The sequence below is a fragment of the Brassica oleracea genome, chromosome C9, assembly GCF_000695525.1.
Source record: "Brassica oleracea var. oleracea cultivar TO1000 chromosome C9, BOL, whole genome shotgun sequence".
NCBI classification, from domain to species: Eukaryota; Viridiplantae; Streptophyta; class Magnoliopsida; order Brassicales; family Brassicaceae; genus Brassica; species Brassica oleracea.
Window position 1 is genome coordinate 48183185 of NC_027756.1, and position 11603 is coordinate 48194787.

Consider the following 11603-nt stretch of genomic DNA (forward strand, 5'->3'; position numbering starts at 1 on the left):
GTTCAAAAGCTTATATGAATGGATAATCAAGAACAATAAGTCTAACCCAAAACACATGTAGGTTAAACAGGTAAAGGATTCAAAAAAGTAGAAACTTGCTCATTGAGAAGAGTGTTAAAGACGCACCTCCGCTGTGTTTGAGTTTGAGTAACGTCCTGTTTCATGTTAGCGAAAAGAACATACGAAGCTGACATATCTAAAGGTGATGCGTAAGTAGTTTATGCTTGTAGCTTGTAAGTCTGAACGGTGTAAGCAGGAGCCGCAGGAGCCGAGCCTCGACGACGGACGAACACTTACCGGACTTCAAATCAGAGAAAATCCCCTCGAATTAGCCATATCGAAATCTATGTGTGGAAATATAAGAATTGCGAAGAGAGGATGAGTTCAAGGAAAAAATCTCACACATATTTATTTTGAACACACACCGCCTCTGAGATCTAATCAGCGCTTCAAAGACACATCATGGATGAGAGAATTAATGCGATTGAAAATGAAGCAATAAATGGACAGTTTCAGGCATGAGATGGAGCTCAAACGTCATCGTCTCCGGCCGCACGAAGAGAAAGTCGATCTGCGTGTTTTCTCCAAAGCCGTATTAGGTTTTGAGAGACATCGCCTTCTTTTTATTTTGGGTCGGACAATTCACCAGATCACTCAACATGCATGCGAGCAAAGCCCAAGATGTCATCAAGTTATTGATACGGTGTGTGTTGAGGGTCATGGACACGTGGCGAGACGTCATGAACCGAATTGATGATGTGGACGCTGACGTGGATAGGATGGGAGTGATTCAAGGTCTTCTTTATATATAAAAGATTTTGATCTCATAATTATGAGATGTGGTTAGAATTTTATTATTAGTAGTTTTGATCGCATAACAAACAATGTGCCAATTAATGGACTAGGAGTTAGTTTTGTGGGATTAGATTTTGACTGTTACTAATTTCTGAATAATTTCTCAGTATGTGTAGCTAATCGAAACATTGATGTATATTAGTTTTCTATAGGCCCATGAAATATATAAACATCTTCGAAGTATTATGTATGAACAAATTCTAAATCAACGTTTCTGTTTCTCTATAATTGTTCATATTAATGTAAACATTTATCACATACCAAGTCCTATACTCACTCCGTTTCATAATAGATGATGTTTTAGAAGATTTTTGTTGTTTCAAAATAGATGATGTTTTGATATTTTTATATTATTTTTAACTTTATTGAAAACTGTGTAGCAAATTAGATGTTGTAGTCATTTCTGTAATTGGTTGGATGATTTTTAAATTATAGTTTTTAAACCACTTTTTAGAGAAAATTAAATTTCTTAATCTTTGTGCAATAAGGAATAACATCATGTATTATGAAACGGAGGGAGTAGTTAATAATAAGAGAGGAATATATAACAAGGTTGGTATCAATATACACGAGGGGCCCAAAATAAAATCACTAATTCCAAGATATCGGATGCTTCATAAAACAGAAACTAATCACCCTACTATAAAGTCTATAATCATGGTTCGTAAACCAAACTTGTACTATTACATATTACAGTACAGAAACGAAACTAGTACTTGATGCGTTGAACCTGCAGTGTTTTTAATTACGGACATAATCTTTGATTAATCCAAGGAAAAGATACTGCATAATGATACTAAAATTATGTTCAAGTTCACAGTTACATTAGTCAGTAATAATTTTGCAACAAAACATCAATAAGAAAATTAATCACATCAGTATTAGTCAGGAGACAAAATAAACAAAGGTTGTCTGGATTATGCCGAACAATAAGCATGCAGTCACGCGAATATCACGTGTGGTTGGCTCCACATCTTCCTTGCTACAATTTCAAGACTTGTCTCTGTGAAGTTACTTTTTTTTTCGCTTCAAAAACATTGTTTTTGTCGGCCAATAACATTGCATTATTGATCATAGTAACATACCGAGATTAAAATGTATTTGCTGGTTTATTTTTATTATAAAATTCAAATGGAATCTTGAATATTGATGGAGTGTAAACGTAAACCAGATTAATCCATTAAATAAACAAAAATCTGAAAATTAAAAGAGATGACCCCGCATACGTAACATCTAATTGAGAAATGTCCACATAATCTTGACTCGTATACTTCAAGAAAATTATACCTGCCAATTCGTACATATAAAAGAAAATAAAAATTTACTGTGTTTTCGTCACTGTTCGGAAACTCGCTAGGCGCTGTACGTACGCTCGGGTTGTGCCTAGCGAGTTCTGAAAAAATCGGAGATTAATCGGGGATTAGTTTTGTGTGTTATTGTTATATATATAATTATATGTATATGTTTACCAATTATTTAGCGTTGTCTAGCGGTTTGTGTACCTAAATTTCAGTGACATAACCCGGATTCGAGTGAGGAAGACGTTTTTTTTGCTGTTTTTTTTACCTTTTTTCTTTAATGAACACAAATTACTAAAATGTCTCTGTCTTCTTCCTCTCGCCTGTCGAACCAGAAACTAAGTGCCGTGTTCTACCGCTGTTATTCCTCTATTTTCAACCGTTTTCAATGATTTTTGACCTGATTATGCCAGATTTTTACCGAATCACAAGATTATGACCATACAATTTCTAAAAAAAGATATTTTTTTGCTAAGGAACAGAGTTTTTAAGCGAATTGGACCAAAATGACTTGAAACATACACATGGAAAACATAACTAGGGATGTTAACGTGGGTAATTACCCATGAGTCCCAATCCCACTAATAATGGGTTGAGCTTTTACCCATCTAAGATTAATTGGGTTAACCATGAGTATTAATTTTAAAACTCATATTTATGTTGGGTAAATACAAAAGAATAATGGTGTACCCATGAGTTTTCAATTATATATATAGATTTGCACCACTTTAATTAAATTATATAAAATTTGCAAAAGCGTTTTTTTGCGTCAGAACCAAAAAATGAATTTTTCTGCCAAAACCGTAAAATAATTTTCTCACAGAAACCAAAAACGAGTTTTTCCGCCGAAACCGAAAATCGAATTTTTCTGCCGAAACCACAAAACCGAATTTTCCCGCCAAAACCGCAAAACTTAATTTTCCCGTAAAAACCGTATAACCGAGTTTTTCCGCTAAAATCGCAAAATCGAGTTTTCCGACTGAAAACCGTAAAATCGATTTTTTCCGTCAAAACCGCAAAAAGTGTTTTCCCGCCAATACCGTAAAACCCAATTTTCCCGCCGAAACCGTAAAAAACTGTTTTTTTTCACCGAAACCGAAAAATCGAGTTTTCCCGCCAAAACCGCTAAACTGAGTTTTCCTGTCAAAATCAAAAACAAGTTTTCCAACCAAAACCGCAAAACCGAATTTTCCTGCCAAAACCGCAAAACCGAATTTTCTCGCAAAAACCTTAAAACCGAGTTTTTCCGCCAAAATCGTAAAAAGATTGTTCCCGCCAAAATTGAAAACGGGTTTCCCGCCAAAATCTAACAAATTTTCCCACCAAAACCGTAAAAACAAGTTTTTCCGCCAAATCCGCAAAAATGAGTTTTCCCGCCAAAACCAGAAATATTATTTTTCCTGCAAACCGCAAAAATGAGTTTTCCCACCAAAACCACAAAAGCAAATTTACCGACCAAAAACCGCAAAAAAAAAAATTTCCTATTAGGGATATATATCCCACATCGGGAATTCTAAGGGACATTAAGTAATATATAAAGTGTTAGGGTCAATCCACTAATCACCAATTGGTTTTAAGTTGGAAGCCCATAATTAAACCTGAATCTAACATAGTATCAGAGCCCAGATCCTAAATACCCTAAACTCCTAATTAAAATTAACCCTTCTGACCGGGTTTAAAGGTCGTGATTAACCCTTTCAACCGGGTATAAAGGTTGTGTTAAACTCGCTCGACCGAGTATAAATGTCCTAAAGTTCCGAGATTTCTGGCCGATAAGAGCCATCATCCCGAGGAGGGGTATTAGGGATATATATCTCACATCGGGAATTTTAAGGGACATTAAGTAATATATAAAGTGTTAGGGCCAATCCACTAATCACCAATTGGTTTTAAGTTGGAAGCCCATAGTTAAACCTGAATCTAACATGGTATGAGCTTTAATCGTGTCAAAACGAGGTTTACTGCTAAAACCGTAAAATGAGTTTTCCGGTTAAAATTGCAAAATAATTTTTTTTTCCGAAAAAGTGAGTTTTTTCGCCAAAATCGTAAACGAGTTTTTGCGCTAAAACAAGTTTTCTATGAAATTGCAAAATCTTGTTTATATATTAAAGCTCATATTAATGATATTAATATTTTACATGATCTTCAGAATAAATAAGATAATACTTTGGGTACCCACGGGTAAACCTATACCATATTGGGTTATTTTCTGGGTTTGGATTTCAACCTTGATGTTTCTGGGTTTTTGCAGGTTGGGTATAAAATGAGTTGGGTTATTTGTGGGTTGGGTTGGGTTGGGCTGGGTTATTTTACCATACGTTAACATCCCTAAACATAACTAGTGTATGGTGACCATTGATTAAACAGTTCCCCGTATTTTATGTGTTGGTTACCATAAAATGTGACTAATTAAATTGGTTACCAAAGAAATACTATTTCTGGGTTGTATGGTTTAAGTGGAAACTATGAAGCAAGGCCAGGTTCAAGTTATGCTTGATTGCGTGGTGGAACACGAGAAAAGACATATGGGATTGTGTTTTACATACACTTATTTTGATAACAGTATTAGTTTAGGATCGATTGACAAAACTTAAAGTAATAAGCTCAAGTTTCAATTTTGTTGGGTTTTATGAAGTCATGGATATATATTTTATCTGTTTTATCATAGTGTGTGTTTATGATTTTTTGATGAAGTCATTAATATATTTTCCAAGTTGGATATGTATAATTTTAGTTGATCTTATGTAACTACGCATGCATGCCACAAGTTCTCTCCATATATATACACACTCTCCTCCACAAGTGAAGTCTACTTCAAAACCAGTTATCTTTTTTATCAAAACTCTTTTGTATCAGTCTAAAACTACAAAAACACAGTTCTGCTTTTTAGCTTACTCCTAAAGAGACCAAACAAGTATCATTTCTTTATCACCAGTCACCAGTGGAGACTTCTGTTCAACCATTGTTATATCAAACTGGTTATTTATAAGCCTGAAAAATGGAAATGGAGAGGGTCGTAAGAAGCTCAGAGAGATCAAAGGAAAAGAAGAGATCAATAAGTAGAAGATTGGGGAAGTATATGAAAGAACAGAAGGGAAGGGTTTACATCATTAGAAGATGCGTCGTCATGCTCCTTTGTTGGCATGATTGATCCCAAAATAAACAAGTTTTTAGACAATTCCAAGTTCAAATGTTATGTATCCACTTGCCATGCGTGTGTGTATGTGTGTGCATGTGGACAACTAATCAAGTGAGGGTAGAGTGGTGTTAGGTAGGGTGAAAACCAGTTTGCTTGGTTTAGTTTTGTAATCTTCTACCAAATTGTATATACAGTGACCTCAATCCATCTTTGGTTGTTTTTAAACAAATATTTTTACATTATGCAATGATTTTCATATTATGTCATCAGTATTTAAAGAATTATAGCTATAAATATTTTTGTCTTGTTATAGATATATAACTACAAATCACACAATATGAATATTCAATCCCTAAAAGATAACGACCTCTTCTTCAAATATGTGCTTCTTCTACTACTTGCAATACCACATGATTCATAATCATCCTCACTAGAAGAACCCTCTGAATGAGCAAGGAACTTTCCCTTTTGCTTGCGTTTCAAGTCGCCTTCATCATTTTCGTCATCCGCAACACCATCATCATCATCATAGTGTTGGTCCCTATAGCTCTCTTCTGAGGATGATGATGACTCGTGGCGATGTGTTTGAAAAATCGTGATAGTCTCGTTCTCCCTATTTCTAAAAGATAAGCTTCTAGAACCTCCCCCGTACAAGGGAAGAACATGATCTTTTGACTTGGACGATGCATCTATGTCCCTCCCAAGACTATAGGTCGAAGAGAGTTTCCTCTTCACGTTTTCCCTCTCTTGAACCAAATCATTGATTTTGTCCACGGAGAATTCATCCGCCGTTGATTCTTTTTGAAGTCTTGTTATGGTTCTATCGATTTCTCTCCTCTTTCTGTGCAACAAACGCTGAAAAAAAGAAGTAAAATACTGTAAGCTAATGTTTCTTACCTAAGTAAAAAAAACAAGTCTAGGGCTTCCTTACTCTCTTGTCCAAAAAGGCACTGAAGGGACGACCTTGAAGCTTTTGTTTCTTCCAAAACATAAAACAGAACCTCACAAGCGCGGCAAAGAGGACAATGATCACAAACTCGAACAGTAGAAACCAAATTATCGTTCTTTCATTACCTGAAAGAAAACAAAAAAAAGAGTTTCTTAAGATGCAAGTAACCAAGAAGACAAATGGTGTTTTAGGGTTTACCAATGTAGATATCAAGATGCTCTGGTTCTGCAAATGAACAGCTAGACGACAGTTTGTCGTGTTTAGAACGACATCTAAATGGGTTTCCAGAGTTAGAAGCTGCAATGAACGCAAGAACAATCCTCTCGTCCAAAACAAAATGTTGTAGGTCCTCGTCTAGTAACAAACTCGTAGATTGATCTGATATACAAAAAAACCATCAAATCAAAATAGTTTCAACGAGACAGAGAGTAATAGTCTTTAACTAAGGATATGATTTTTTACCAGAATAACTATGAGACCAGTGGATAGATCTTGTCTCTGGAACAACAAGTGAAAAAACCGCGGTTTCTGGTTTCTTGGCTGACACGAAAGTACTTTCTCCAATAAGATCGGTCTTTCCTTCTAGCTTTGTCTGAGAAACATAAACCGCGTTGCCAGAGCAATCCAGTAATGGCTCTACTTGGATCATTGAATCTGTTTCTACTTTTTCTGGTGTCTTAAGCTCCCCTGTTCTTGAAAACGAGTACAATGTCCCATCAAGCGAACCAATCGATACCCAACCTTTTTTTTAAAAAGAACCCTTGATTAGACTAAGTTCAACCGATCTTACAATGGAATAGATTTGATTAATGAGAGACTAACTGTTTGTGTCTATGACAGGTTGTGAACCGGAACCTTCTGCTAGTGGACCGACGGTTTTTTGCCAAAGAATGTCACCGGAAAAAGAATCTAACGCGAAAACTAGCGATTTTGTTGGGAAGACGACGTATACTAGACCGTTGTTCCCAGGTGTAACGGTGAAGAACTTGTCCACTAGACTCAAATCTTGAATCCATTGGTAGTAAATGCCACGGAGAGATAACGAGTAGAGTTCTCCTTCATTGTTTGATATCTGAAAAGAATATTAAAACAAAAGAGAAGTTACGTAGATGCTTGCGTGCTTCGCAAGAATCAATCAATAACGAGCCATTATTTGAAGCTGAGAAAGAAAGAGAATGTTACATAGATGCTTGCTTCGCAAGAATCAATAACCGGTGGAGAATCGAATTTACAGTTTTCGTAATCTTTTTGACAACCTAATCTGTACCCGAACCGTTCGGTTTTAGGCTCTGCGATCCAGAGTTGCTGGCGAATCATATTGTAAGCGTAGAGACCATGGTCCTTGACCGTGATGTAAACCGAAGAACTCGATATGCTAACCGCGAAACCGAGAATGATTTCGCCGGGATCGAAGAACATTTCCGGTTCAGATTTGGTTCCGTTTCTCGGGAAATCAATTCTCAGGATTCGGTTCTCTGTAAGAACAAGCATCTGAAAACAAGCGCCCATCACTTTTGAGAAAAGAGAGGAGATGGAGAAACGGTTGGGAGGAGATTGGAATGTACCTGGTTAAAACCTGAATAAACCGGGGAGAAACCGGTGTTGCATTTAAAATCCATGTGTACCGACCAAGCAATTGAACCGTTAGACTCGAAGGAGAAGAAATCGTTGTCGGAGCAAGCGTAGACTCTCCCGTCATCGCCGATGAGTGTCTTTGAGAGAACTCGAAGAGATTTATTCTCCACGGTTTGGTCTGGAACAAAAAAAATATTTACCAGCGGATAATTTACTGATGTAAAAAGTAACAGAGGGTAAAATTTAACCTGGTGATTGAGAAACTGTAGAGAAAACGAAGAAGAAGATGATGATTAAGGAGACGAAAAAGAATCTCAAGTCCACCATTGTTACAGATTTCACAAGAAGGACGAGAAGACACAGCCGGTTCTGCAAATTTGCCGCCCAAACTAAGAAACACGGACGACGTGTCGGTTACAGAAGTGGTCCGTGGAGGTTACTGACTAATTAAAATTCGAATGGTAGTCCAATTGTAGTATTTGGGCCTAGATAGTAGATACCAAGGTCCAATAATATTTGGGAATCTCCTCAATAACATTTTTAAACATTTTTTAAGTTTTTATTACGAAAATAACCTAAAAACAATAACCAAAATAGTCTTTTTATTTTTTTCTGAAAATTTTAATATATATATATATATATATTTTTAATTTCAAACTCTATCTTCAAAACTCCACCTCAACTCTAGACCTTAAATTTAGATTATTTAACCTAGAGTAAAAATACATTTTTATATTTTAATAAAACTTATTTTTGATACTATTTTCATTGTAAAAACTTAAAAAAATTATCGGAATTTCTCATAATCATAATATTTTCTCTTCTTATATCGCTTAATTTAATGTAATACCCATTCACGTAATAAAAATCAGTCATATTCTCTGTTTTATTCAGACATAGTAGATGGTCATCAACAAAACAGAAAGAAGAAGGAAAAAACATTTGCTATCATAAATAATCTTCTCTAGAACACAAAGGGAATCAGAGCCTTGATGTGCTTAGGGAAGTCATCAAACTTGGAAAGATACCAACTTCTCGTAGCATAACTCCGACCAACAAGATAGAAAGTAGTTCCCATGGCGAAAGAAAACGAGTAAATGGTCTGAGAAACCATAAAGAAGCTCCAAAACACAAGGATCTCGAACAGATAGTGAGGGCATATGATTGTGTCGAACAGACCACCTTTGGGAATCTTGTACTCTTTAGTCCCATCTTCACTCCTTAGCTTAGCTAGCAAAACATGGTGATACAGATTCCCAACGATCCCCACCACAAACATCACAATCCCGAGGGGTTTCAGATCGAAACCTGGCTCGGGTAGTCCAAGTGTGAAGTTTTGGCTGTATAACATCAAGGCCGTGGATGAGAAGTAGCTGGTGGTTATGGTGAGTGCTGAGTCTATAGCCATCTCTCCACTGTACTTGTGAATGAACAGGACCTGTTCGACGAAATGCGTCAAAGAGAGGATAGGCAATAACGAGTCAAGATCTAAGCTATACGTATAAGGTGTTCGACGAAATGCATCAGAGGGAGGGAAGGTTATTATTACCTCGAAGATTCTCTTGAAGAAGTGGAGGGCAAGTGCGGATTTGAGGAGAAGAAACCTGAGATCGTCAGAAGGTAATACGAAGAAAGATGAAGCAGCGGCTAGGAACGCGGGTGTGTATAACAAAAGCATTCCGGTTCGGCTAGAGAAGCTGCCGAGAGGATGTTTTTGTGGTTGTGGTGATGATGACGATGATGTTTTGTTGTTGTTGAATTTTGAGTATTTCAGATGAATCCCTCTCACTTCCGACCAACCGACCTTCGCCAGAGATACTAAACCCACGACGCTCATGGTGTTGAGCAGTATCGACGGAGGCGGTGGGTATACAAAACTCGTCACCATCTCCATTTTTCTTGGTTTGGTTTGGAAAGCGAAGAAGCATGTGTTCTGCAATGTTGGATGATTCTTGTCCTCTCCTGTTGTCTTGTATTTATAACCACAATTTTAGTTTCTTTAAATGATTCTATAATATTTAATAAGCAGTCACCAACAAGAAACCAGATGCAATTATGTAGTTACATGCAATCATGTAGTTATAATACTGATTTAATTGACCCAAAAAACTGATTTAACTATTGTTTTTGCATTCGTTGTCGTAAAACTTAGTGGGTGTTATTGGTTTTGGAAGTTTAATGGAATTTGATAGAATGTAAATCTGAAAAGAAATCCATTGTTATTCAATTGGGATTTGATGAATGTGAATTAAAATCCAGTGTTGTTGGATTAAGAATTTGTTAAATATATTTCATAGGAATTGAAATCACCTGTTATTCAATATCCAAATGGATTTTATTGGAATTGAGTTTTAATGGAATATGACGTACTTTTCATAAAAAATAAGCGTAAACCAAATCCTAGACTTTTTATTTGGATTTTGAAGTACTCACGTCTCTTCCTCCTCCGTTCTTCACCACCTCGCGACGTCTCCTCCGAGGGCACCAAACTTTTGCCGGATCCCTAACCACTCGGCGTTTCTCTCCTCCTCCACCGTGCACCTCGTCTCGCAGTCCTACAAACCTTCGGCTGGAACCTCCGTGCACCACCGATACCCAAATCCTCTTTCTTCCTGTTAGACCTTTATGTTCATCATTTTTTTCTTTTCTTCACACTCCAATCTCAGAATTTTCTCTTCACCTAATTTTGATTGTCTTCACACTCAAGTTTGCTAAAGTCTTTAGATAATCACACTTCATACTCAGAATTATGTATAACATGAAAAGGTTGGTGTTTGGTGACAGTTGATCTTTGGTCTGAGATAATTAGATCAGAGGAAGAAGACGGAGATGGGTTCAGAAAAGTACCTCAGGTCGAGGTTTATCAGAGAAGGAAGAAGCTTGAGAAGCCTTCCGCAGCCAAAAATTTGTAATTTTGGGAAAAAAAACTTTCCTTTTGTTGATGTTTTCGGCTCTGTAATCTAACAATGTTTTAATTTCGATGTGTGTCTGAGAAACAGAGAGTGATCGGTGAAAGGGGCTCGAACTAGTTTTATCAATGGACCCAAGAGAGATAGCTGGACCCAAAAAACCTTCCTTTTTAGCACACCATGTGTTCGTTGAAATGTCAAGGGTTGATAACTGTGGCAGAGGGAGGGAGAGTATTGCAGTGGGATTAGAAAAAAACTCCAATAAAAAACTTTAACAAAAATCAAAATGAATTTCAAACCATTCTATTCAAATCTTTCTCACGATGAAAGATTCCACTCAAATCTATTAAAAAAATCCTAATTACAGTTATTTTCAATTCCACTAAACTTCCAAAACCAATAACACCTCCTTAGTTTATGTATATTATTAATGAATAAGTGTTTCCTTTATATAGGGGTTGGTTACAAGAGAGATAAATGGAAATACAATAATAGGAAATATTATAAAATATAAACATAAACGAATTAGAAAATAGGCAACTTATAGCCGCTTCTCTCTCCTCTCCAAGTCTCGCGGCCGCCTCTCTCTCTCTAGGGCTGGGCCGTCTCTCTCTCTAAGTGTATGGACCGGTTATGGACCGGGCCGGTTATGGACATCCACCAATTGATTTATAACACTTCTCCTTAGATGCCATAACCATACAATAATTGTAATACGTTTAATGTTGCCTCATTAAAACCTTATTAGGAAAACCCAGTGGGACAAAACCATGATGAAGAAAAAAGAGTACAACACGTACTACTCCCCCTAATGTGAACCTCAGTGGAGGTCCTTCAACCTACGCATCCCAATCTGATGCATGAGCTTGCTGAACGTG

The 11603-nt window shown here is 36.7% G+C and overlaps 3 protein-coding genes across 3 annotated transcripts; 1 reads left to right on the forward strand and 2 right to left on the reverse strand.

Moving 5' to 3' along the window:
- Nucleotides 1-5151: 5151 nt before the first annotated feature.
- LOC106317737 lies at nucleotides 5152-5304 on the forward strand. Its single transcript, XM_013755497.1, has one exon. The coding sequence runs from the start codon at nucleotides 5152-5154 to the stop codon at nucleotides 5302-5304; it is 153 nt and encodes a 50-aa protein (XP_013610951.1).
- A 333-nt stretch (nucleotides 5305-5637) lies between these two features.
- Nucleotides 5638-8185, reverse strand: LOC106315226 (protein GAMETE EXPRESSED 3). The gene is made up of 8 exons (XM_013752976.1): nucleotides 8065-8185; nucleotides 7807-7994; nucleotides 7424-7732; nucleotides 7064-7313; nucleotides 6704-6982; nucleotides 6440-6619; nucleotides 6224-6366; nucleotides 5638-6147 (listed from the first exon to the last, which is right to left on the reverse strand). Exons 1-8 carry the CDS (start codon nucleotides 8141-8143, stop codon nucleotides 5638-5640), a joined length of 1938 nt encoding a protein of 645 aa, XP_013608430.1. The 5' UTR covers nucleotides 8144-8185.
- Nucleotides 8186-8649: 464 nt separating this feature from the next.
- LOC106313385 (very-long-chain enoyl-CoA reductase) lies at nucleotides 8650-9772 on the reverse strand. Its single transcript, XM_013751181.1, has 2 exons — nucleotides 9366-9772; nucleotides 8650-9254 (listed from the first exon to the last, which is right to left on the reverse strand). The coding sequence occupies exons 1-2, from the start codon at nucleotides 9708-9710 to the stop codon at nucleotides 8781-8783; spliced, it is 819 nt and encodes a 272-aa protein (XP_013606635.1). The 5' UTR covers nucleotides 9711-9772; the 3' UTR covers nucleotides 8650-8780.
- Between the last annotated feature and the right edge of the window lie 1831 nt (nucleotides 9773-11603).

Bases quoted from the DNA above. Each gene is read 5' to 3' on its own strand.
- LOC106317737 (XM_013755497.1), top strand. From the start codon at position 5,152: ATGGAAATGGAGAGGGTCGTAAGAAGCTCAGAGAGATCAAAGGAAAAG.
- LOC106315226 (XM_013752976.1), bottom strand. From the start codon at position 8,143: ATGGTGGACTTGAGATTCTTTTTCGTCTCCTTAATCATCATCTTCTTC. The intron at 7,995-8,064 runs GTTAAATTTTAC...TTTTTGTTCCAG, and splicing joins TACAGTTTCTCAATCACCAG to ACCAAACCGTGGAGAATAAA. The intron at 6,620-6,703 runs GTAAAAAATCAT...TTTGTATATCAG, and splicing joins CTGGTCTCATAGTTATTCTG to ATCAATCTACGAGTTTGTTA.
- LOC106313385 (XM_013751181.1), bottom strand. From the start codon at position 9,710: ATGGAGATGGTGACGAGTTTTGTATACCCACCGCCTCCGTCGATACTG. The intron at 9,255-9,365 runs GTAATAATAACC...TTCGTCGAACAG, and splicing joins TCTTCAAGAGAATCTTCGAG to GTCCTGTTCATTCACAAGTA.